The sequence below is a fragment of the Nomascus leucogenys genome, chromosome 17, assembly GCF_006542625.1.
Source record: "Nomascus leucogenys isolate Asia chromosome 17, Asia_NLE_v1, whole genome shotgun sequence".
In the NCBI taxonomy this organism is placed as follows: domain Eukaryota; kingdom Metazoa; phylum Chordata; class Mammalia; order Primates; family Hylobatidae; genus Nomascus; species Nomascus leucogenys.
The window spans coordinates 65072233-65096868 of NC_044397.1; the positions used below are offsets into that span (position 1 = coordinate 65072233).

Genomic DNA, 24636 nt, shown 5'->3' on the forward strand with positions numbered 1-24636 from the left:
AATTGCAGTCCTTTTTGTGCTGTGTCTTGAATTCCTTTATAGCTGGACTGGCTCCTTATTTACACCTGACCTGTCACACTTTGAGGTCTTCCCTGTTCTCACTTGAACAATCTTTTGCCTACTTTTTCCCCCTACTTTTGCTTCTTTTACTTTATGAAATGGATGCAAAAGTCTTTATATGAGCTCCTAATCTTTGATATGACGTATTTCTCTGCACTTCTATTCATGTATTTAAAGCATTTCCAGATTTCTTACAAGTTACAGACTTTTAAAAATATTACTTTCATTGTTTAACTTAATGCACACATTGATTTGATCATAGTTCCATTCTCTTAAATTGACTAATAATGTGATAGGGTTTTTTTTTATTTTTGGCCTTTATTTCCCTTTAGAAGGTTAAGTGTAATTGAGTTGTGAGCATTATTACAATAGTCACAGATTATTTCCTGTACCAATCCCTGCACAGTCCTAGGCCCAAGTCCAATATAATTCCATTCCTTATGTAATTCTAACACTTCTTGCCCTATGTGGCAGATATTTGTGTGCAATCTTTTTTCAGTTGCATAGTGTGATTTCTCTCATACTACTTACTACTATTTAGTCTAATTTTCCAGTGTTCTCGATGTAATTTCACTATCCTTACCCTATTCAGTTGGTCTCTGGCAGATAATCTTAACCTAGGGTCCAGGAATGAGTTCTAGGAAGTCTGAGAAGCTCCTGATATCCCAGGCAAAATCATCCATGTATATCAATATGTGTATTTTCTAACAAAGGCTTTCATAGCTTTCATCAGTTCCTCAAAAGAATTACAGGCAACAAGAAAGTTTAAGAGCCACTGGTCAAAAAAGGGCAGTTCCAAGATGGCCAAAGAGCAACAGCTCCAGTCTACAGCTCCCAGCGTAAGCGACGCAGAAGACGGGTGATTTCTGCATTTCCAACTGAGGTACCGGGTTCATCTCACTGGGACTTGTTGGACAGTGAGTGCAGGACAGTGGGTGCAGCCCACCAAGCATGAGCCGAGGCAAGGTGAGGCATCGCCTCACCCAGGAAGTGCAAGGGGTCAGGGAATTCCATTTCCTAGCCAAGCGAAGCTGTGACAGACAGCACCTGGTCACTCCCACCCTAATACTGCGCTTCTCCAACGGTCTTAGCAAACGGCACACCAGGAGATTATATCCCACGCCTGGCTCAGAGGGTCCAACGCCCACGGAGCCTCGCTCATTGCTAGCACAGCGGTCTGAGATCGAACTGCAAGGCAGCAGTGAGGCCAGGGGAGGGGCGTCCACCATTGCTGAGGCTTGAGTAGGTAAACAAAGAGGCCAGGAAGCTCGAATCAGGTGGAGCCCACTGCAGCTCAAGGAGGCCTGCCTGCCTCTGTAGACTCCACCTCTGGGGGCAGGGTATAGCTGAAAAACAGGCAGCAGAAACCTCCGCAGACTTAAATGTCCCTGTCTGACAGCTTGGAAGAGAGTAGTGGTTCTCCCAGCACACAGCTTGAGATCTGAGAATGGACAGACTGCCTCTTCAAGTGGGTCCCTGACCCCTAAGTAGCCTAACTGGGAGGCACCCCCCAGTAGGGACAGACTGACACCTCACACGGCCAAGTACCCCTCTGAGACAAAACTTCCAGAGGAAAAATCAGGCAGCAACATCTGCTGTTCACCAGTATTCGCTGTTCTGCAGCCTCCACTGCTGATACCCAGGCAAACAGGGTCTGGAGTGGACCTCCAGCAAACTCCAACAGACCTGCAGCTGAGGGTCCTGACTGTTAGAAGGAAAACTAACAAACAGAAAGGACATTCACACCAAAACCCCATATGTACGTCACCATCATCGAAGACCAAAGGTAGATAAAACCACAAAGATGGGGAAAAAACAGAGCAGAAAAACTGAAAATTCTAAAAATCAGAGCACCCCTCCCCCTCCAAAGGAACGCAGCTCCTTGCCAGCAACAGAACAAAGCTGAACGGAGAATGACTTTGACGAGTTGAGAGAAGAAGGCTTCAGATGATCAAACTTCTCCGAGCTAAAGCAGAAAGTTCAAACCCATCACAAAGAAGCTAAAAGCCTTCTAAAAAGATTAGACGAATGGCCAACTAGAAGAAACAGTGTAGAGAAGATCTTAAATGACCTGACGGAGCTGAAAACCATGGCACGAGAACTACGTGACGAATGCACAAGCTTCAGCAGCTGATTCAATCAACTGGAAGAAGGCTATCAGTGATTGAAGATCAAATGAATGAAATGAAGCAAGAAGAGAAGTTTAGAGAAAAAAGAATAAAAATAAACGAACAAAGCCTCCAAGAAATATGTGACTATGTGGAAAGACCAAATCTACGTCTGATTCATGTACCTGAAAGTGATGGGGAGAATTGAACCAAGTTGGAAAACACACTGCAGGATATTATCCAGGAGAACTTCCCCAACCTAGCAAGGCAGGCCAACATTCAAATTCAGGAAATACAGAGAATACCACAAAGATACTCCTCGAGAAGAGCAACTCCAAGACACATAATTGTCAGATTCACCAAAGTTGAAATGAAGGAAAAAATGTTAAGGACAGCCAGAGAGAAAGGTCGGGTTACCCACAAAGGGAAGCCAATCAGACTAACAGCGGATCTCTTGGCAGAAACTCTACAAGCCAGAAGAGAGTGGGGGCCAATATTCAACATTCTTAAAGAAAAGAATTTTCAACCCAGAATTTCATATCCAGCCAAACTAAGCTTCATAAGTGAAGGAGAAATAAAATCCTTTATAGATAAGCAAATGCTGAGAGATTTTGTCACCACCAGGCCTGCCCTAAAAGAGCTCCTGAAGGAAGCACTAAACATGGAAAGGAACAACCGGTACCAGCCACTGCAAAAACATGCCAAATTGTAAAGACCATCGAGGCTAGGAAGAAACTGCATCAACTAATGAGCAAAATAACCAGCTAACATCATAATGACAGGATCAAATTCACACATAACAATAGTAACCTTAAATGTAAATGGGCTAAATGCTCCAATTAAAAGACACAGACTGGCAAATTGGATAAAGAGTCAAGACCCATCAGTGTGCTGTATTCAGGAGACCCATCTCATGTGCAGAGACACACATAGGCTCAAAATAAAGGGATGGAGAAAGATCCACCAAGCAAATGGAAAACAAAAAAAGGCAGGGGTTGCAATCCTAGTCTCTGATAAAACAGACTTTAAGCCAACAAAGATCAAAAGAGACAAAGAATGCCATTACATAATTGTAAAGGGATCAATTCAACAAGAAGAGCTAACTATACTAAATATATATGCACCCAATACAGGAGCACCCAGATTCATAAAACAAGTCCTTAGAGACTTACAAAGAGACTTAGCCTCCCACACAATAATAATGGGAGACTTTAACACCCCACTGTCAACATTAGACAGATCAACGAGACAGAAAGTTAACAAGGATATCCAGGAATTGAACTCAGCTCTGCACCAAGCAAATGTAATAGACATCTACAGAACTCTCCATCCCAAATCAACAGAATATACATTCTTCTCAGCACCACATCGCACTTATTCCAAAATTGACCACATAGTCAGAAGTAAAGCACTCCTCAGCAACTGTAAAAGAACAGAAATTATAACAAACTGTCTCTCAGACCACAGTGCAATCAAACTAGAACTCAGGATTAAGAAACTCACTCAAAGGCCGGGCGTGGTGGCTCACGCCTGTAATCCCAGCAGTTTGGGAGGCCGAGGCGGGCAGATCACGAGGTCAGGAGATCAAGACCATCCTGGATAACACAGTGAAACCCCGTCTCTACTAAAAATACAAAAAATTAGCCAGGCGAGATGGCAGGCACCTGTAGTCCCAGCTACTCGGGAGGCTGAGGCAGGAGAATGGCGCGAACCCCAGGGGGCAGAGCCTGCAGTGAGCCGAGATTGCGCCACTGCACTCCAGCCTCGGTGACAGCGAGACTCTGTCTCGGAAAAAAAAAAAAAAAAAAAAGAAACTCACTCAAAACCGCTCAACTACATGGAAACTGAACAATCTGCTCCTGAATGACTACTGGGTACATAATGCAATGAAGGCAGAAATAAAGATGTTCTTTGAAACCAACGAGAACAAAGACACAACATACCAGAATCTCTGGGACACATTAAAAGCAGTGTGTAGAGGGAAATTTATAGCACTAAATGCCCACAAGAGAAAGCAGGAAAGATCTAAAATTGACACCCTAACATCACAATTAAAAGAACTAGAGAAGCAAGAGCAAACACATTCAAAAGCTAGCAGAAGGCAAGAAATAACTAAGATCAGAGCAGAACTGAAGGAGATAGAGACACAAAAAACCCTTCAAAAAATCAGTGAATCCAGGAGCTGGTTTTTTGAAAAGATCAACAAAATTGACAGACCGCTAGCAAGACTAATAAAGAAGAAAAGAGAGAAGAATTAAATAGATGCAATAAAAAATGATAAAGGGGATATCACCACCGATCCCACAGAAATACAAACTACCATCAGAGAATACTATAAACACCTCTATGCAAATAAACTAGAAAATCTAGAAGAAATGGATAAATTCCTCGACACATACACCCTCCCAAGACTAAACCAGGAAGAAGTTGAATCCCTGCATAGACCAACAACAGGCTCTGAAATTGAGGCAATAATTAATAGCTTACCAACCAAAAAATGTCCAGGACTAGATGGATTCACAGCCGAATTCTACCAGAGGTACAAGGAGGAACTGGTACCATTCCTTCTGAAATTATTCCAATCAATAGAAAAAGAGGGAGTCCTCCCTAACTCATTTTATGAGGACAGCATCATCCTGATATCAAAGCCTGGCAGAGATACAGCAAAAAAAGAGAATTTTAGACCAAAATCCCTGATGAACATCGATGCAAAAATCCTCAATAAAAGACTGGCAAACTGAATCCAGCAGCACATCAAAAAGCTTATCCACCATGATCAAATGGGCTTCATCCCTGGGATGCAAGGCTGGTTCAACACATGCAAATCAATAAATGTAATCCAACATATAAACAGAACCAAAAACAAAAACCATATGATTATCTCAATAGATGCAGAAAAGGCCTTCAACAAAATTCAACAGCCCTTCATGTTAAAAACTCTCAACAAATTAGGTATTGATGGGATGTATCTCAAAACAGTAAGAGCTATTTATGACAAACCCACAGCCAATATCATACTGAATGGGCATAAACTGGAAGCATTGCCTTTGAAAACTGGCACAAGACAGGGATGCCCTCTCTCACCACTCCTATTCAACATAGTGTTGGAAGTTCTGGCCAGGGAAATCAGGCAGGAGAAAGAAATAAAGGGTATTCAGTTAGGAAAAGAGGAAGTCAAATTGTCCCTGTTTGCAGATGACATGATTGTATATCTAGAAAACCCCATTGTCTCAGCCCAAAATCTCCTTAAGCTGATAAGTAACTTCAGCAGTCTCAGTATACAAAATCAATGTGCAAAAATTACAAGCATTCTTATACACCAATAATAGACAAACAGAGAGCCAAATCATGAGTGAACTCCCATTCACAATTGCTTCAAAGAGAATAAAATACGTAGGAATCCAACTTACAAGGAATGTGAAGGACCTCTTCAAGGAGAACTACAAACAACTGCTCAAAGAAATAAAAGAAGATACAAACAAATGGAAGAACATTCCATGCTCATGGATAGGAAGAATCAATATCATGAAAATGGCCATACTGCCCAAGGTAATTTATAGATTCAATGCCATCCCCATCAAGCTACCAATGACTTTCTTCACGGAATTGGAAAAAACTACTTGAAAGTTCATATGGAACCAAAAAAGAGCCCGCATTGCCAAGACAATCCTAAATCAAAGAGATCAAAGCTGGAGGCATCACACTACCTGACTTTAAACTATACTACAAGGCTACAGTAACCAAAACAGCATGGTACTGGTACCAAAACAGAGATACAGACCAATGGAACAGAACAGAGCCCTCAGAAATAATACCACACATCTACAACCATCTGATCTTTGACAAACCTAACAAAAACAAGAAATGGGGAATCGATTCCCTATATGATAAATGGTGCTGGGAAAACTGGCTAGCCATATGTAGAAAGCTGAAACTGGATCCCTTCCTTATGCCTCATACAAAAATTAATTCAAGGTGGATTATGGACTTAAATGTCAGACCTAAAACCATAAAAACCCTAGAAGAAAACGTAGGCAGTACCATTCAGGACATAGGCATGGGCAAGGACTTCATGTCTAAAACACCAAAAGCCAAAATTGACAAATAGGATCTAATTAAACTAAAGAACTGCTGCACAGCAAAAGAAACTACCATCAGAGTGAACAGGCAACCTACAGAATGGGAGAAAATTTTTGCAATCTACTCATTGGACAAAGGGTTAATATCCAGAACCTACAAAGAACTTAAACAAATTTACAAGAAAAAAACAACCCCTTCAAAAAGTGGGCAAAGGATATAAACAGACACTTCTCAAAAGAAGACATTTATTCAGCCAATAGACACATGAAAAAATGCTCAGCTTCACTGGCCATCAGAGAAATGCAAATCAAAACCACAATGAGATACCATCTCACACCAGTTAGAATGGCGATCATTAAAAAGTCAGGAAACAACAGGTGCTGGGAGAGGATGTGGAGAAATAGGAACACTTTTACACTGTTGGTGGGACTGTAAACTAGTTCAACCATCGTGGAAGACAGTGTGGCAATTCCTCAAGGATCTAGAACTAGAAATACCATTTGACCCAGCCATCCCATTACTGGGTATATACCCAAAGGACTATAAATCATGCTGGTATAAAGACACATGCACACGTATGTTTATTGTGGCACTATTCACAATAGCAAAGACTTGGAACCAACCCAAATGTCCATCAATGATAGACTGGATTAAGAAAATGTGGCACATATACACCATGGAATACCATGCATCCATAAAAAAGGATGAGTTCATGTCCTTTGTAGGGACATGGATGAAGCTGGAAACCATCATTCTCAGCAAACTATCGCAAGGACAAAAAAACCAAACACCGCATGTTCTCACTCATAGGTGGGAATTGAACAATGAGAACACTTGGACACAGGAAGGGGAACATCACACACAGGGGCCTGTCGTGGGGTGCAGGGAGGGGGGAGGGATAGCATTAGGAGATATACCTAATGTAAATGACGAGTTAATGGATGCAGCACACCACCATGGCACATGTATGTATATGTAACAAACCTGCACGTTGTGCACATGTACCCTAGAACTTGAAAAAAAAAAGAGCCACTGGTTGATGTTGTCACTAAATTATATATATGTGTGTATTTTATAAATATATATATATATATTTTTTTTTTTTTGAGACACAGTCTCACCCTGTCACCCAGGCTGGAGTGCAGTAGTGTGATCTTGGCTCACTACAACCTCCACCTCCCGGGATCAAGCAATTCTCCTGGCTCACCCTCCCAAGTAACTGGGGTTACAGGTCCATGCCCCCACACTGGGCTAATTTTCATATTTTTAGTAGAGATGTGGTTTCGCCATGTTGGCCAGGCTGGTCTCGAACTCCTGACCTCAAGTGATCCACCTGCCTCAGCCTCCCAAAGTGCTGGGATTACAGGTGTGAGCCACCACGCCCAGCCACTAAATATATTATTATTATTACATACCAACCATGTGTTTCCTCATCCACAGAGAATATATTTGTCCAGCATTATTTTATACATTTTGTTTACCGTTTTAATTATACTCAATCTGTTTTCATCATTCTGTATACAAAATGTTATAATCCCAGCATTTCATCCACCCCTGATGCTCCTAAAGATTTCCTAACCCAGCAGTAGTAGTTTCCATTAATTTCTACTAATTTACTCCTTCTACCAAGACTATGAAAGGAAAATGGAATCAAGATACTTACTTGCCACCAATCATTCTATCCATTCTTTTTTTATACTTTTAGCATTTATATATCTAATATGCATATAAATACTTGGGGGCTATACTTTTCTACAAAACTGTTAATTTGCTGTCTAGATGGATGGATGATTTTGCCATGCCCAACACACCATCTTCATCCAATACACCACTAAATCCTCTTCTCCTGTCACTACTCCCTCCACTGCCTGCCACCATAACCCTAGCAAGGTCTGTGTCAAATTGGGTCTCATGCTTCCTCTGCACTTATCAACTTTCTCCCAGTTTTTGGGTTAAACCCTAAACTGCCACTTACAGATTCACTACACACAGAGCTCATTTTCTGGCCCCCCACATTAATGCAACACCTCAATGCACCATTATGTTTGCTGAACAAACCTCAGATTCTTTTGCAGTCTACACAGTAACACTATTATAAGTTTTGTTCCCTGCCTCCCAGCTTCTTTGAACTAGGACTGAACTTACTGATTTGATTCCTACAATGGAAACAGGAATGACATGGTAGGCAAAAAAGAACAATCCACACCCCTTCTAAAGTTTTTTGAGATGCATTTTAAACAATGACTAAAAATATATCTTAAATTTAACTATGTAAAAACAAAACAAAACAAAATCCAATGCAGATTCCAAAAGTCTAACAAGAAAGATGAGTTTATTTTTAAGATACATAATGCTCTTAATTCTTTAATATTGTATTCTTCTTCTATTTGAGACAGCACACTACTAATACAGGTTATGTCACATCAGAATCTCCATCATTCTTCATCAATGGCATATTATCAAGCGAAACCATGGGGCTGTTTATGATTGAAGTACAAAGATTCTTACTAGGATGTTTTCAGGATGAGAGATCTCTTCAGACTTCCTTGAAGTTGTTTTCCAAGGCTGCTGCTAACCAAGTAATGTTCTGGTGACCCCAAGGTGCCAGTCATAGCTATTCAAAGCCTAGAGGTCCTCTCTGAACCAAAAATGGTCATTCCACAGCAATAAAGATAATAAAGAACAGACAATCTGGAATTTATGTGGCAAACATTCAATAAGAATTTGGCAGTTTGCTTCTCAGAGTTTGTTTCTCTTTAGAAATAAAGCTTAAATCAGTGACTATGCCATTTACAGTTTAAATGGCCCAGCCCGTAAGATGGCTATACTAACAACACTAACGGTGCTAACAATTCTATTCAGCTTGATCACCATTTATAACACTGAGGGAAATTTTCATTGAGAATCTCAGTGTGGAACTTCTCTCCCAGTTACTGTTCTAGGATCCACATGTTTCCCTGCCCCTCTACCAGACTACCAATCTGCTCCCCACTGACCCACGCCATTGTCATGAACACATTGGCCAGGCAGAGGAAAAGGAAGACTTCTCTATGACCTGGAGCTCCACTCTGGTGGAAAAAACCTATAGGAACAAGGACTCCTGGCAGTTGATGAACTGGGTTATCAGCTGGGAGATAAAGATAACAGCAGCAGGCCTGCGGTCTCTGAGCTCGTGTAGTACTGGCAGTCACAGCTACCGGCTACTGAACATACACTATGTGCCAGACTCTATGCCACATATTTTAAATGCACTGTCTTGTGACTTGTCACCAGGTAGTATTATACCTATTTTATACATGAAGAAATTAAGGATCAGTGAAATGAAGCAATGTGCCAAGGTCTGTCTGACTCCAAAGCTCATGCATGCTTTTAAACACTACACCTAAATGTGCTGCTATCTCTAGCAAGTTGAGTCTCAGCAGCAACAAGTGAAAAGAAAAAGGGAAAAAAAATTCAGCAGTAAAGAGGATGGGTGTGTAAAATACTATCACTGAAGAAGTAGATGTTTAGACTGTGCCTAAGAATAGGAATGGGCATTTTATAGGCTTGTTTTCCATGATTTAGATCAAGCTTGTCCAACCCGCAGCCCCCAAGCCGCATGCGGCCCAGGACGCTTTGAATGCCCAATATAAATTCATGAATTTTCTTACAATATTATGAGATTTTGTTGTGATTTTCTTGTTTAGCTCATCAGCTATCTTTGGTGTTGCTGTATTTTATGTGTGGTCCAAGACAATTCTTCTTCTTTCAATGTGGTGCAGGGAAGTCAAAAAATTATCTAAATTTTAGATAATGTTTTAGAAAAATAAAATTGATTTTCACTAAAATGCTTCAAAATTAATTCTGTTTCTGGTCATAAGGAATTGCATCAGAATAAATGATGTTAGAAAAGACCATAAAGCTTAGAAGTAATTACTATGGTGACCTTAATTATTTGAACAAAAGAAAATTATATGTAAGCTAAAACTGTATTGTTTTTACATCAATAAAACCATTTTCTTGGCTGAAATTACACAAACCAAGTATTTGCCACGCATTTAGTGATATAAAGTAAATGCCCCCCCATCCAGAAGAGGAAATACACACACTCACAAAACACACTCAAGCACACACAAACACCTGCTACTTTATGACTTGTTTGCTACCCTTGTTAACTGAAACAGAGGAAAAACCATGTCGGACTTGGAGGAGCATTTTGCAAGCAGGTAATTTCTTTCAAGAACTAACTTTTCTCAAGCTAAGCATCCGGCAAAAAAAAAAAAAAAAATCGAATCTTCTAAAGCATAGTCCTTACCCTCTTCACCCTTCTCTCCTAATACGCAGACCTAACCAGTTGTTAACAGGACCTTTCCTAGGAACCTCATACATCTCTAAATGTATATCTTCTCCCTCAGGATATTACTTTACCTGTAAATGTCCCTATATTCATCTTCATGGCTGAAACTAACTCCCTACAAGATTACATTTGGGACATTATTTTCTAAGCAGACTCAATCTTCTTTATAAAACTACCCTTGAGACACCTCACACACTCAGAAAGGTCAGCACTTCCTCCAACAATCACATCTTAGAGGCTGATGCTAATTTCAGGATACAGCCTTGCTTCCTTTCTGTTCTCAATAATTTCTATGGAGATCAAATCTGTATGTTTATTCTGTGTTGCCGTGCTCAGAAGCCCAGGATGCTGTTCTCTCAGTGAGCCTGTCACAGCATCTGCAGCGTATTCTCTGCTGAGGTTATATAATGACAGACTAATCCATGCAACAGGGAAGACAGTAGGCAGGAGTGCCAATCCAAAAAAAAATGGAAATCATTCCCAAGAATCTCTCTCCAGGAGTTTGAACCATAGAGAATGATAGTTTTACCTTAAATAATCAATGTGTATATCAGTAGCTCTAAGGATGGGGAGGAAATCATCTAATAATATGATCATGTTCAGGGATTCTTGCAAATCCCCATTGAAAAATCCTGTCCCGTTACCAGGTTACAAGAGTGACATCTAGTGGACTCATCTTAGAATGACAACAAGGGTCTAAGGAAAACAAATCACCTTTTAACATCTTGTTAAAATGCAGATTCTGGTTCATTGGAATGAATCTATTACTTCCAACTTCCAGGTGATGCCAATGCTGCCACTCCATAGACTACTCAGAGTCACTAGGACCTAGAGCATTTTGCACCTGCTTTCACCCTCAGGAGAGGAGGAGGAAGGGGCACTTGAGAGTAAATACTTTCCAGGTGAAAAATAGGCCAAATGAATTACTAATATAATTTTGTATAATGTTCCTATTTCACTAGCACCACTCAGCATGCACATATACCATTTTCTGTCTGGGCAGGGCCCCTGAAGCAGTACTCCTTTTCCTAAATGCCAGAACCAGCCATACTTATACATGAACATGATTTGTTCAAGTCTCCAGTATAGATTCACTTCGGTACTTAACATCTTACAGGCTTTCTACCATTATTATATTATTTGCCTGATATTAAACTAGAATGGTAATTGGTACCATATCAGAACTCAGTTATTTTCCCCCCAGGCAGTCTGCACCTGAACTGAGATCTATCAGGGTACTGTATTGGTGCTAAGCACAGCTACTCAGAATTTCAACAAGATTTGCACTGGACACCCCTAGGAACAAAACAAGACATGTAACTACATGCGAATCCAACTGTTTCCATAAACTAGTCCTGTGTGATTTGAGCTAAAGAGCCCTGACCTCCACACAGAGCCACCAGGCTAGACTCTTAGCTGTGAGGTAATGTGTGTGTCCCTTCAAAGAGGACCTATGCCAGGCCTCACCCAAACTCCTCCCACCTAGGCCTCCACCTTGGGTAGATTTGAACCCATTCTTTGGTTTTAGGTCCACAGTTCTAGGAATGACAACAATGATTTCCAGCACTGAAGGAAATCAGTCTCTTTTCTCCAAAATACATACACATACACATACACACACATACATACACACATACACACACATACACACACATACACATGTATAAAACCCACTTTCTTGTTCAATAAAGTCCTTCAGTACAAGATGATAGATCTAGGACAAGTAATGAGTTTTAAGCAGTGGAACCCCTGTTTCAAAAAACTACCAGAAGGTGGAATTGTTCTGGTTGAAATGGGGTGGGAATACTTAGAAAACTGTCTACTTGGTTTCTACCCAGGCTATCCTCCTCCCTAGGCCTGGAATACTCCTCCTCATGTCCCAAATATTCCTTCCCATCCCAGCTCTGTCCCCACCCTACCAACCTCCAGAAATACAGTTTGAAAACCAGAAACGATGAGTCTCACAACAGCTAAAACCATCCCCAACTCCTATATTGCTCAAGGACAGTACTGTTGTCATTAAATAGATGGAAATATTAATAGGTAGAGTTGCTTCACTATACCATCACTTACTTATGATCCTAATACAATTTTAGCATATGCGACCAAAGGATTTATTCAAAAGATGTACAACCTGATTTCCTGAAGGAAATTTGCTTTTAAGTCATAAATAAGGATCCCTATGATGAGTAAACAACAGAATTGTTTATACCTCTTCAATTGCTCTTGGCAGTCCTAAAGGGGAAATTATGTAGAGGAAAAGGTCACATAATTATTTCTCAAAAGTAGGATAAAGATAGAAAATGAAACTAAACATGCAGCATTGTATCATCTGCCTATACAGTACAATGGGCTCAAGTCCCCCTGCCTCAGTTAGAATCCCAGTTACACCATGGACCTGTGACCCTGAACAAGTTATCTAAACTCTCTATGCCTCAGTTTCCACACATGAAAGTGGAGATAATAGCAATAACTATTTTAAGAGCTATTGTAAATATTGATTTAATATATGTAAGATATTTAATAACACATAGTATTCATAAATGTTACATCTGATAATTATTACAATGATTAAGATAATATTAACAGGACTAATAACTGAATATTCAAAATGGCCTTTGATTCTTTTAGATAATTTTAGCCAAATATGTTAGGCATAGAAAATATAAAAACACATTAGTTCTGCACGTATATTAAGAATACAAGAAAAGCTGAAAAAATCCTAAAGGAATTAGACATTTATTACTTTTACTTTCCTTGCACCACCTTCTATTTTACCTCTTAGCGAAACACATTTAAAACACTATATGTCAATTAGAGGGAATTCTGAGTTTAAAAAATCATAACAGTCTTTGAACAGGTGTAAGTGCATTTATTCTTTGTGTAATAGTTACCCTTGGACATCATGTTACCTTATTTACGTTAACTTCAGAAATTTTGTTTTAAAGCAAAGACAGCCAAATCTTTTCTAAGAAGTAGTCCAGAGGGTGGCAGCTATTATGCCAGTAGCTGGCACATCTGCCTTAATTTTACCTGCTCCTGGACTGCCCAGTGACCTATATTCTTCAGACTGTGGCAACCTCCTGGCCAACTGGTTCCAAAGTAACCAGGATCTTCAAACAAAAGATTTGGTTTTGCTTTAACAAGAATCCCAAATCTGTACGGATCAAGGCATACACAAGCATTAAGGCAAATATTCAAAAGCTACCTGGCCAAAAACCTTAGAACTAAAGGGGCTGGGGGTTCATACAATCCATGCCTTAATTTACCAGAAAACCAACTTTTGAATATTCTAACTTGTCAGTGCTAATTAATCAAAAGTTTGTAGAAGCCTCTGAAACGTAATCTAATGTATTTGCTATCACCTACTCTTTCGTTCCCAATAAATCTCCAAATATTTTTTAATGGGTAAGCATTATCGACATTCTTTGCAATTTTAAGGTTATAAAAACAAGCGTTTAAAATATTCTATTTCCTTCACTTTTTAAAACCAAAAGAAAAGTCTCCACAATTTTTTGCTCTTACAAAGGTGAGTATATATTTTTTATAAAGGTAGGTTCCCATCTTGTGGGCTTCTCAGAGATGACTCCTGAAAATCATTTTTGTCATGGTTCCTTTTGTTAAGTATGAATCTATACCCAATCTCAATTAATTAAACCATTCAATAAACTAGAAGCCTTACTCCCTTTAACAACTGAGTGATGTTGCCATACATGATTCTCCTCAAACTCTATTAATTTTAATAATGTTATATTTGGACAATGAGCTGAAGGCTACAACTTCTGAAAAAGTTCTAAGAAGAGTTTTTTTAAAACAAAATTACCACAGCGTGTTGCCCTCTTTCCTTCTCTAAAAAATGAGAAGACATTAAGCTAAAAATCCCATAAAGTTTAAGAAAGAAATTCAGCTCTGTTTATTTATTTACTCTGCCCCTAAGCTTCTATGGGTAGTTTTCATAGAGACTATTTCATAGAAACTATTATTCACAAAAGCTATAATTATTAGTTCAACACACCAATAATAACAGGAGCCACCTTTTATTGAGGGCTTACTAGAGTCAGATGCTGCACAAAACACTTAGTACAATGATCTCTTTTAATTCTCCAGGCCTGTCTGACCCCAAAGCTCAAGTTCTCCCAACTTTGCCTGCTATATTGCCTTTGAGTCCCTTGAAATCAAGGGCCCAGTTCTTCTTCATTTGGAGGCTTTCAGGACTAAAACACTGCCTACCCCACAGGGGACTCAAGAAATTAGTTTTTAATTGGTTTGTCAAGAGTCATTTGAAAGCAATGTACTGAAACCATGGTAGGGGGAAACCTACACTTGCCCTACAGCTCATAATTCAAAGATACTTCTGTAGCAAGGCCAGCTATTAGGTTTGGTACCCACTAGAATCATAATAAATTTCACATTTGGTAAAGAGATAATGGAAACGGATTAGAAGAATTCTAGAATCTGCCAAAAAAAAAAGACACACATCCACAATGTATCCAGCTTAGTTTGGATACAGTCAGAAATGTTTGTTTTTGTTTTTTTGTTGTTGTTTGTTTCATTTTGTTTTGAGATGGAGTTTTGCTCTTGTTGCCCAGGCTGGAGTGCAATGGTGCAATCTCGGCTCACTGCAACCACCACCTCCCAGTTTCAAGTGATTCTCCTGCCTCAGCCTCCCGAGTAGCTGGGATTACGGGCACACACCACCACGCCCAGCTAATTTTTGTATTTTTTAGTAGAGACGGGGTTCCACCAGGTTGGCCAGGCTGGTCACAAATAGAAACAAGTTTTAAAACCTTAAATCCCATGTAATAATACATGGTATACATAAAAAATTAAATTCTAAAAAATAAAAAATTAGGGGGGGGGGGGGGAGGGAGGGGGAGGGGGGGGGGGGGGAGGAGGAGAGGAGACTAGTAAAAAAAAAAAAAAAAAAAAAAAAAAAAAAAAAAAAAAAAAACTTAAATCCATGGCTCTTATTTATTCTAGAACATAACTGCTTAATGTCTCTAGGCTTCCCTTTCATCAAACTAAAGAAGAATAAGCAAAAATTTTATAAATACATATATACATATATGTATACATATATCTCCCAGCTACATAGTACATGTCCAGTGGTAACCAGCATGATTATTATTACTGTTATCACTAATACAACAATTATTTTAAACATGTGATAGAATTATATGCCTGTTTATACCTTCACATTTTAGTGCCTTAGTGTGACTATGGTAAAATAAATAAATAAAAAGTCACACAAGAAGAGACAGATGTATATTATTTACATTTTGACTTTTTAAAAAAAAATCCTTAACATGGGTTTAAGAAAAAAAAAAAGATTCCCAATGTTACCTAATCTGCCATGATTTAACAGCACTTTGACATTTTTCTAAGGAATGATAGCAAAGTACTGCATATCTTCAAACTTGGAATTTACTGCCTGTCTGAGTCTCTGCTTCTGCCAAATTAAATATACAGTATAATGTCCCCACCAGAAATAACATAGCACAGCTTCCTGCTCTACTCCTTCATTGAATAAGCCCAAACTGGAACAAGGAAGATGTTATTTTATTTAATCATATAAATAATTGTTTTCCTCAACCTCTTGAGTTAGAAGCTACTTCAGAAGAAAAGTTTAGAAGAAATTACCATGTGAATTATCAGGACATTTAAAGGAAAATTCCCATTGAAAGGCTCATGAAAGAGCATAAAAAAAGAATTATCATTAATGAACTACTCAGAAAGTCAACCACCCCTAGCTATTGCATACCACCTGAACTCCTGGGGTCTCCCACTGGTCTGCAAAGCACAGACCACATCATAGAATAGACAGTAGAGGGCTTCCATCCAGCAATTACCCAAAATTTTTTGGAAGAGTCCTGTATAGTAGCACATGCAGAAATAGGATAGTATTTGAAAAAGACATTGCTTAGGAATCAAAGAAAGGTTGGTGGGCTTTTTTTTTTTTTTTGGTGGCTTATGCCTGTAATCCCAGCACTTTGGGAGGCCGAGGCAGGTGGATCACCTGAGGTCAGGAGTTCAAGACCAGCCTGGCCAACATAGTGAAACCCCATCTCTATTAAAAATACAAAAATTAGCCGGGTGTGGTGGTGTACATCTGTAATCCCAGCTACTTGGGAGGCTGAGGCACAAGAACTGCTTGAACCTGGGAGGTGGAGGTTGAAGTGAGCTGAGATAGCACCACTGCACTCCAGCCTGGGCAACAGAGCAAGACTCTGTCTTAAAAAAAAAAAAAAAAATATATATATATATATATACATATATACACACATAATCATCTGCTTATCCTATGAAGTATAATACAGGTGATAGAGGACATAAAATGCAGACGCAGTGCCCTTAGGCAAAATATGGAAAGGGACACTTTCTCTCTTGTGACAGGAAGGAATGCAGTGATCTACATATAGGTTCAAATGCAAGAGTTTGGGAGGTATAGTAGAGAAAAGATAAGGTAGTTCTCTTCTGATTGCATTAATTTTAAGTGGAATAAGAGACAAAGTCTTTAAGGATGAGGAGAGATGGAAAGATCTTAGAGAAGAGAATGTGTGAGGTAGTCATCTCAGAGGGGGAGAAAATAAATTACCTAGGTAAAGGTGGCAGGATTTCTGGGTAAGCCTGAGGGGCCACTTGAGAAAGATGGCCATGGATTGGGAGGGAGATCATCAGCAAAGTAGCATATTTTCTTCTGACCATATCCACCACTTGACTGCAGGCCAGGAATAGATGAACTATTAAGTCTATCCGCACTGGGATTTTGCCAGTTGAATATAAAGGCAAAAGTGTAATCATTGATAATAATAGTCTAAGGCCGAAAGCAATGGCTCACAGCTGTAATCTCAGCACTTTGGGAGGTCAAGGTGGGAGGATCACTTAAGTCCAGTAGTTCAAGACCAGCCTGGGCAAGATGATGAGACCCTGTCTCTAAAAAAAAATTTTTAAATAGCTGGGCATGGTGGTGTGTGCCTGTGGTCCCAGCTATTACTCGGGAGGCTGAGGTGGGAGGTTTGCTTGAGTTTGAGACTGCAATGTGCTATGATCATACCACTACTCCAGCCTGGACAACAGAGAGAGACTCTGTCTCTAAAAAAATAATGATAATAATACATTCTAGATCTGGAAACCGAGTGCTCCTACTAACAACATCAACATCACCTTGAAACAGAATCTGCATCTTAACAAGACATCCAAATGATTCACATGCACTTTAAACTATGAGAAACACCAAGTGAATGGGAGTGGCAGCCAAGTGAGAACAGAAAAGGATCACTACAAGAGAGGAGAGGTTAAAGAAAGGAGAGGGTGGACTGTTGCAAGGGTCCTTTATGTGGATTTTACAGCCACCAAGGCTGATGACAGGAGAAATGACTGGGTCAAAAGAAGAGAGATTAACAGAGCCATATGGGAAAATAGTCTAGGTGATAACAGATGGCCAAAAGGCTTGGAGTTCTGGTTGTAATTGAGGCAAATGGGTATAAGGAGTGATGGGACTCATTCTGACAGTATTATTTTATTTATTTTATTTTATTTTATTTTATTTTATTTTATTTTATTTGAGACAGGGTCTTGCTCTGTCACTCAGACTAGAGTACTGTGGTGCAATCACAGCTCACTGCAGCCTCAACCCTCCAAGTCAGATGGGAGGCTCAAGTAATCCTCCCACCTCAGCCTCCACAGTAGCTGGGACCACAGGCTTGTGCCATCACGCCTGGTTTCTTCTTCTTTTTTATTTGAGAGACAGGGTCTCACTATGTTGCCCAGGCTGGTCTCAAACTCCTGAGTTCAAACAATCCTCCCACATCAGTAGTGCTGGGATTACAGGCGTGAGCCACCATGACTGGCTCTGGTAGTCTTTTTAAGGAAAGGTTATAGTGTTATTCTCAAGACTGGCCTCTTGGGCAATTTACCCTGTCATGAGGGCAGCACTATAGCTGAAAGAGTCGTGGTTTTACCAGCAGCACAATAAACTGTGAGCTCTCTCAATTCCTGCTGCCAAAGGAATGAGCTGGGGGGACAGATGGTCTCATCAGAAACACAGTCTGGTGGGCTTCTATTAGATCCTCACATCAGCTTGCCCCTTGGGAAGGGATTCACTGTATATCAAAATTAAATCATTAAGCACTTAGTATAGTGGTAGCTACCCAAAGATCTGTGGGCACAAAGACTGTGCCTGCACTAGAGAGCATAAAAACTCATAGAAGACTAGAGAAATTCATTGCTCTTGAAAAGGAGAAGAGAGACAAGGGACTTCTGAAGCCAGAAAGGAGAAGGGAGAGAGAGAGAGAGAGGCAGAAGATGGGGAGATTCTTATGCTATTCAGGACAGTGAAACTCCCTGGTAATAATCAAAGGATATGGTTAGAAAGGTGAGGCCTCCTGTTGTAAGACTGGGTACATTTCATCTATAAAAAAAAACACGGCTCTTAAAATGTAAGAACAGATGGTGAGGACATGGAGAAAAGAGAATGCTTATACCCTGTTGGTGTGAATGTAAATTAGTACAACTTCTATGGAGAACAGTATAGAGATTTCTCAAAGAACTAAAAAATAGAACTACCATTCAATCCAGCAATCCCACTACTGGATACCTGCCCAAAGGAAAAAAAATCAAGATTTCAAAAAGATACTTGCATTCATATGTTTATCACAGCAATATTCACAATAACAAAATCATGGAATAAACCTAAATGCCTGTCAACAATGGACTGGATTAAGAAAATGTGGTATATCTATACCGTGGAATACTACTCAGACATAAAACAAGAGTAAAATCATATCGTTTGCAGCAACATGGATGGAATTGGAGGCCATGATCTTATGTGAAATAACTCAGAAACATCAAGTCAGGCTGGGCACGGTGGCTCGCGCCTGGAATCCCAGCACTTTGGGAGGCCAAGATGGGTGGATCACCTGAGGTCAGGTGTTCGAGACCAGCCCAGCCAACATGGTGAAACCCCATCTCTACTAAAAATACAAAAACTATCCAGGCATGGTGGCACAGGACTATAGTCCCAGCTACTTGGGAGGCTGAGTCAGGACAATCACTTGAACTCGGTAGGCAGAGGTTGCAGTGAGCTGAGACAGCGCTACACTCCAGCCTCGGCAACAGAGCAAGACTCTGTCAAAACAAAACAAAGCAAAACAAAAATGGCTGGGCACAGTGGCTCATGCCCATAATCCCAGCACTTTGGGAGGCCGAGGTGGGCAGATTACTTGAGGTCAGGAGTCTGAGACCAGCCTGGCCAGCATGGCAAAACCCTGTCTACTAAAAATATAAAAAATTAGCCAGGTGTGGTGGTGTTTGCCTGTAATCCCAGCTACTCAGGAGGCCAAGGGGGGAGAATCACTTGAACCAGGGAGGCGGAAGTTGCAGCGAGCCGAGATCGCACCACTACACTCCAGCCTGGGTGACAGAGTGAGACTCCACTTCAAAAAAAAAAAAAAAAAGAAAGAAAAAAGAAAAGAAAAAGAAACAGCAAGTCAAATGCTGCATGTTCTCTTTTATAAGTGGGAGCTAAATAACATGTACCCATGGACATAGAGAGTGGAATAATAGACACTGGAGACTCAAAAATATGGGAGGTGGAAGGGGAGTGAGGGAGGAGAAATTACCTATTGGATATGACATACACTATTTGGGTGATGACTGCACTAAAAGCCCAGGCTTCACCACTACATAATATTTGCATGTAACAAACCTGCACTTGTATGCTCTAAAATCTAATTTTAAAATAAGTAAATAAAAACTCCATTTTTTTTCCACTATATTCAGTATCACCTGTCCTTGTGAGTGTATTTGTGAATGGATCTTCTATGATATTGGAGACAGGTAGAGGTCAGTGTGGGTCCGAAGCAAAGGAGGACATGGAAATGAAGGTTCCTAGAAGGTTGACGAAATTTGGGCGAGAGTTTTAGATAGATGCAGGCTATGAAATTAAAAGAATTACCATGTTGGGCATGTATGTAAAGGGCAGTGGCCCCACTGACAACTATGTTACCTAATAAAATATATTCTTTTTGAAGACCAGCTATCTGCTTTCTCTGCACCCTCCTCTCCCGTCTCTAAGAGCCTACTGTCTTTAAGTATAATTGTTTAAGGACTGGGAAACATATCTATGCATTAAAAATATTACAGGCTTATGCCTGTAATCCCAGCACTTTGGGAGGCCGAGGCAGCCAGATCACTTGAGGTCGGGCATTTGAGACCATCCTGGCCAACATGGAGAAACCCCACCTCTACTAAAAATACAAAACCTAGCCGGGCGTTTTGGTTTATGCTTGTTATCCCAGCTACAGGAGGCTGAGGCAGGAGAATAGCTTGAACCTGGGAGGTGGAGGTTGCAGCAAGCCAAGATCGCGCCACTGCACTCCAGCCTGGGTGATAGAGCGAGACTCTATCTCAAAAAAAAAAAAAAAAAAATTAACAAATATTATGTAACTATTAATCCCTTAGGCTAAGTGCTTCTCTGTGGCAGGGTCCACTAGAAATGGGAACAAAAGAAGCAGTGAAATCTAAAACTTCTTTTTAAAAATCTGAAACCTGCCAGACACTGTGGCTCGTGTCTATAGTCTCCGCTACTTGGTATCCCAGCTACTAGGAACACTTGAGCCCAAAAGGTCGAGGCTGCAGTAAGCTATGATCACACCACTGCACTCCAGCCTGGACGACAAAGTGAGAACCAGTCTCATAAATAATAAATAAATACATAAATATCTGAATTCTCAGAAAAGCATCCACCAACATGTTCAACAAGTAGCAAAATTATCTCAGCTCTGTCTACGTTTGTCTAACTTTCTTAATCTTAAAAAGCTGGCAGCCAAAGAATAGGGAAGAAAAGGGCATGAGTGGATAATCAATCTGAGAAGTTAAGAACTGCATGCTTATAAAATAACACACAAAACAAGATCACTACTTTTCTGAAATTTACATGCCATGCATTTGAGGTATACAATCTTTCAGATAGGGTTCAACAAGAATGGAGAAGAGTGAGCTAGGCACCAAAAGTAACTCCTGTGACCATCAGAGTCTTCCATTATAGACAGTGCAAAACTCAGACAACTCAACTTAGATGCAAAGTTTTCTGTAATTATTACAGAAAACTGAATTATAATTATCCTGGCATTCACCCACAAAAATATTCCCCCAATCTATTTTTAAAATTGAAAACAGACCAGGGTCTCTAAGCATATCTAGGACCCATCTTTGTATGCTAGTTTCATTTCGGCTAAATTTGCATTTATTCCTTAATCACAGTGCTGAACTAGTTCTTGGGAAGAGGAAACAGATTAATTCTGGGCTCTTGAGGAAATAACCTGGTAGATTTCTTATTTCTTACAGATAATAAAGCTGCAATCAACTAAAATCAAATAAGTATACTATCCATTTTATGTGAATGGCACAATTCAACAGGAAAAGTAAATTTCTATCATTGAAGAACAGACAAACACAGACACAGATACACACACAGACAGAAAGAGAAAAAAAAAATCCCATGTCTTTTACTTTCCAAAATAAAAGCCAAGATTCTGAATTTCTTTTCATCACATAGTGAAATAATTGAGGGCATACCCAGGGTGCCAGAACTCTAGGTGCACATGCCCAGAAGGAATAGCTGAGGTCTACATAAAGCTTTTTAAAATGACATTCCATTTTTTAAATGAGCAAAAAATAAACTACAAACTTTATGCTTGAACGTAGTGAACACCTACCTATGTGATGGGATTTGGAATTACACTAGAGAACCTTCCAACTCAGGAATGCTTTCTTCACGTACATAAAACGCTGAAGGCCAGGCCAGGCATGGTGGCTCATGCCTGTAATCCCAGCACTTTGGGAGGACGAGGCAGGCGGATCACTTGAGGTCAGGAGGTCGAGGCCAGTCTGGCCAACATGGTGAAACCCTGTCTCTACTAAAAATACAAAATTTAGCCAGGCGTGGTGGCACATGCCGGTAGTCCCAGCTACTCAGGAGGCTGAGGCAGAAGAATTGCTTGAACCTGGGAGGCAGAGGTTGCAGGGAGCTGAGATCGTGCCACTGCACTCCCACATAGGCAACAGAGCAAGACTCTGTCTCTAAATAAATAAATAAATAAAGATTGAAAGCCAGACTTCCATTATTTGAGATGATTTCCCATAGATTCCAACATTGTTCTCTGTTAAAATACCCTTGAGAAAGACCTCCATTATCAATGACAAGTATAAATTTAGTTGATCAGACCTTTGACCTAGGAGCAAGTTTGATGGAGACCCTTGATAGGGGTAGAGTTGATGAAGGGAACTGAAATCACCTTTTCTTATCAAAGGTAGCAGAATGTGAAAGAATACTCAACAAGGAGGCAGGGCACCACAGTTGGAGTTCATCTGCCCAATCTAGGTATCAGATTTCTTATCTGAAAAACAAGAAGACTAAATCTGATGATCTCTAACCAATTCAAAAATGTAATGACTTCTGTGAAATGAAGCAGGTCTGGTTAGAAGTATAGGGTCAGTCACAAAGGGCTAGGAAGTGGGGAGGCAAAATGTCATTAATGGTGGTCATAAAACCAATGGTGGAGACAAAGGGGAAGAACTGGAGAAAACACCTCCACAACTGTAATTACACCTAAAGATCAACTCAATGTGTTGAAAAGCAGTTCTACAGTGAAATCATAGTAATGCCTCAGGTAAAGGGCCATGAATATAAACAGAGAGGGAAGAATCCTAGGTTCATATTGGGTCAGTGCTTTCCTCAAATTCTGATTTTAAAAAATGGAAAAGAAACTAGTTTTGCCCAAGGAAATAATGTCTAAAAGCTAAAAGGATGATTAGCAGGGTTGATGAATTTCCTGGCAAATGAAAAATGCTGACTTTTTTGTTTTCTCCCAAGAGCACTAACATTGAAATGACTCCAGTAAAATTCACTCATTCATTCCACAGATATGTATATAGTACCTAACATGTGCTTCCATTGATTGTGAGAAGACATACAATGATGAAAAAGTCACCTCTACTCTTAAGAGCTTGCAATAGAGTACAGAAGATATACAGATACATTAATAAATACAACAACATATGGTGCAACTGGACCAAACAAAGGTTAGAGATTGGAAGAAGAGCTAGGTTTTGTTTTGAATTTTATTTTTGAAAGATCACAGTCACTTCACATATTCATTTACACTAGCCAAAGTCAAGAATTTCTAAGGACAAGTTTAGACACTTAATAAAGAACAGCAGCTCCTGAGCCATCTGCTTTGTTCCAAAAATGAAGAACCATCACACGCAAATTTTCATTTTACTTCAATCCTGTGAAAATATTATTGTCAGATGGGGTAGGTAACATTTGTTTTATAACTGACATGGTTAACAAATCATGGTTTATAAAATGGCTACAGTCAGTGCCTCTTTTAGGTGGAAAAAAAAAAAAAGAAAACCATCGTATGAGCCCAAAAGTCACTTACTTTCAGCGAGTTCCTTTGATCTGTTTAAGGGTCCTGTTACTAATCTCTTTCTGATGAAGAAATATGCAAAACAGAACTTGAAGTGAACAACAGAACCTTGTTATAGCCAGACACAGATACATTAAAAAAAAAAAAGCTGAAGGATTTGTGTATAAAAAGAAATCATTTTCCAAAAACACATCAGATAAAACTGCAAATTACAACAGCCCAACCCTAGACTGCTGTAGTCTTACCTGGTAAGGAACAATACTGCCATGAGCTGTACCCCAACGTTTTGCTTCCTTTTGACCAATAAGATAATTTGCAGCTATGTGAGACAAACACGCCACCTACCAGGAGAAAAAGTAAATAAATAAAATAGAACAGCTAGTTTATCTATACTCATAAAGAGAATGTTATATTATGAAAGTAATTTCACTTCATCTCATTGTAGAAGAAAAAAACCTGTCCATCAAGTTAGAAAATATACAGGCATTTGTACTTTTATCACACAAATGAAGAACGGTATTACATTATTGCATGAGACTAAGTAATAGTCAATTGAGAAATATAAATACATAAATGTTCAACCCCTAAAAAGATTATCTGAAAGCAGAGGTTGACCAAG

The 24636-nt window shown here is 39.7% G+C and overlaps 1 protein-coding gene across 2 annotated transcripts in view; it reads right to left on the reverse strand.

The window, feature by feature from the left end:
* Positions 1-24636, reverse strand: part of SUGCT (succinyl-CoA:glutarate-CoA transferase) — a 746309-nt gene that overhangs the window by 543305 nt on the left and 178368 nt on the right. For both annotated transcript variants that reach the window (XM_003268972.3, XM_012496977.2), the window contains exon 9: positions 24263-24358. In XM_003268972.3, coding sequence (XP_003269020.2) covers positions 24263-24358 — 96 coding nt within the window. The remainder of the gene's footprint in view (positions 1-24262; positions 24359-24636) is intronic.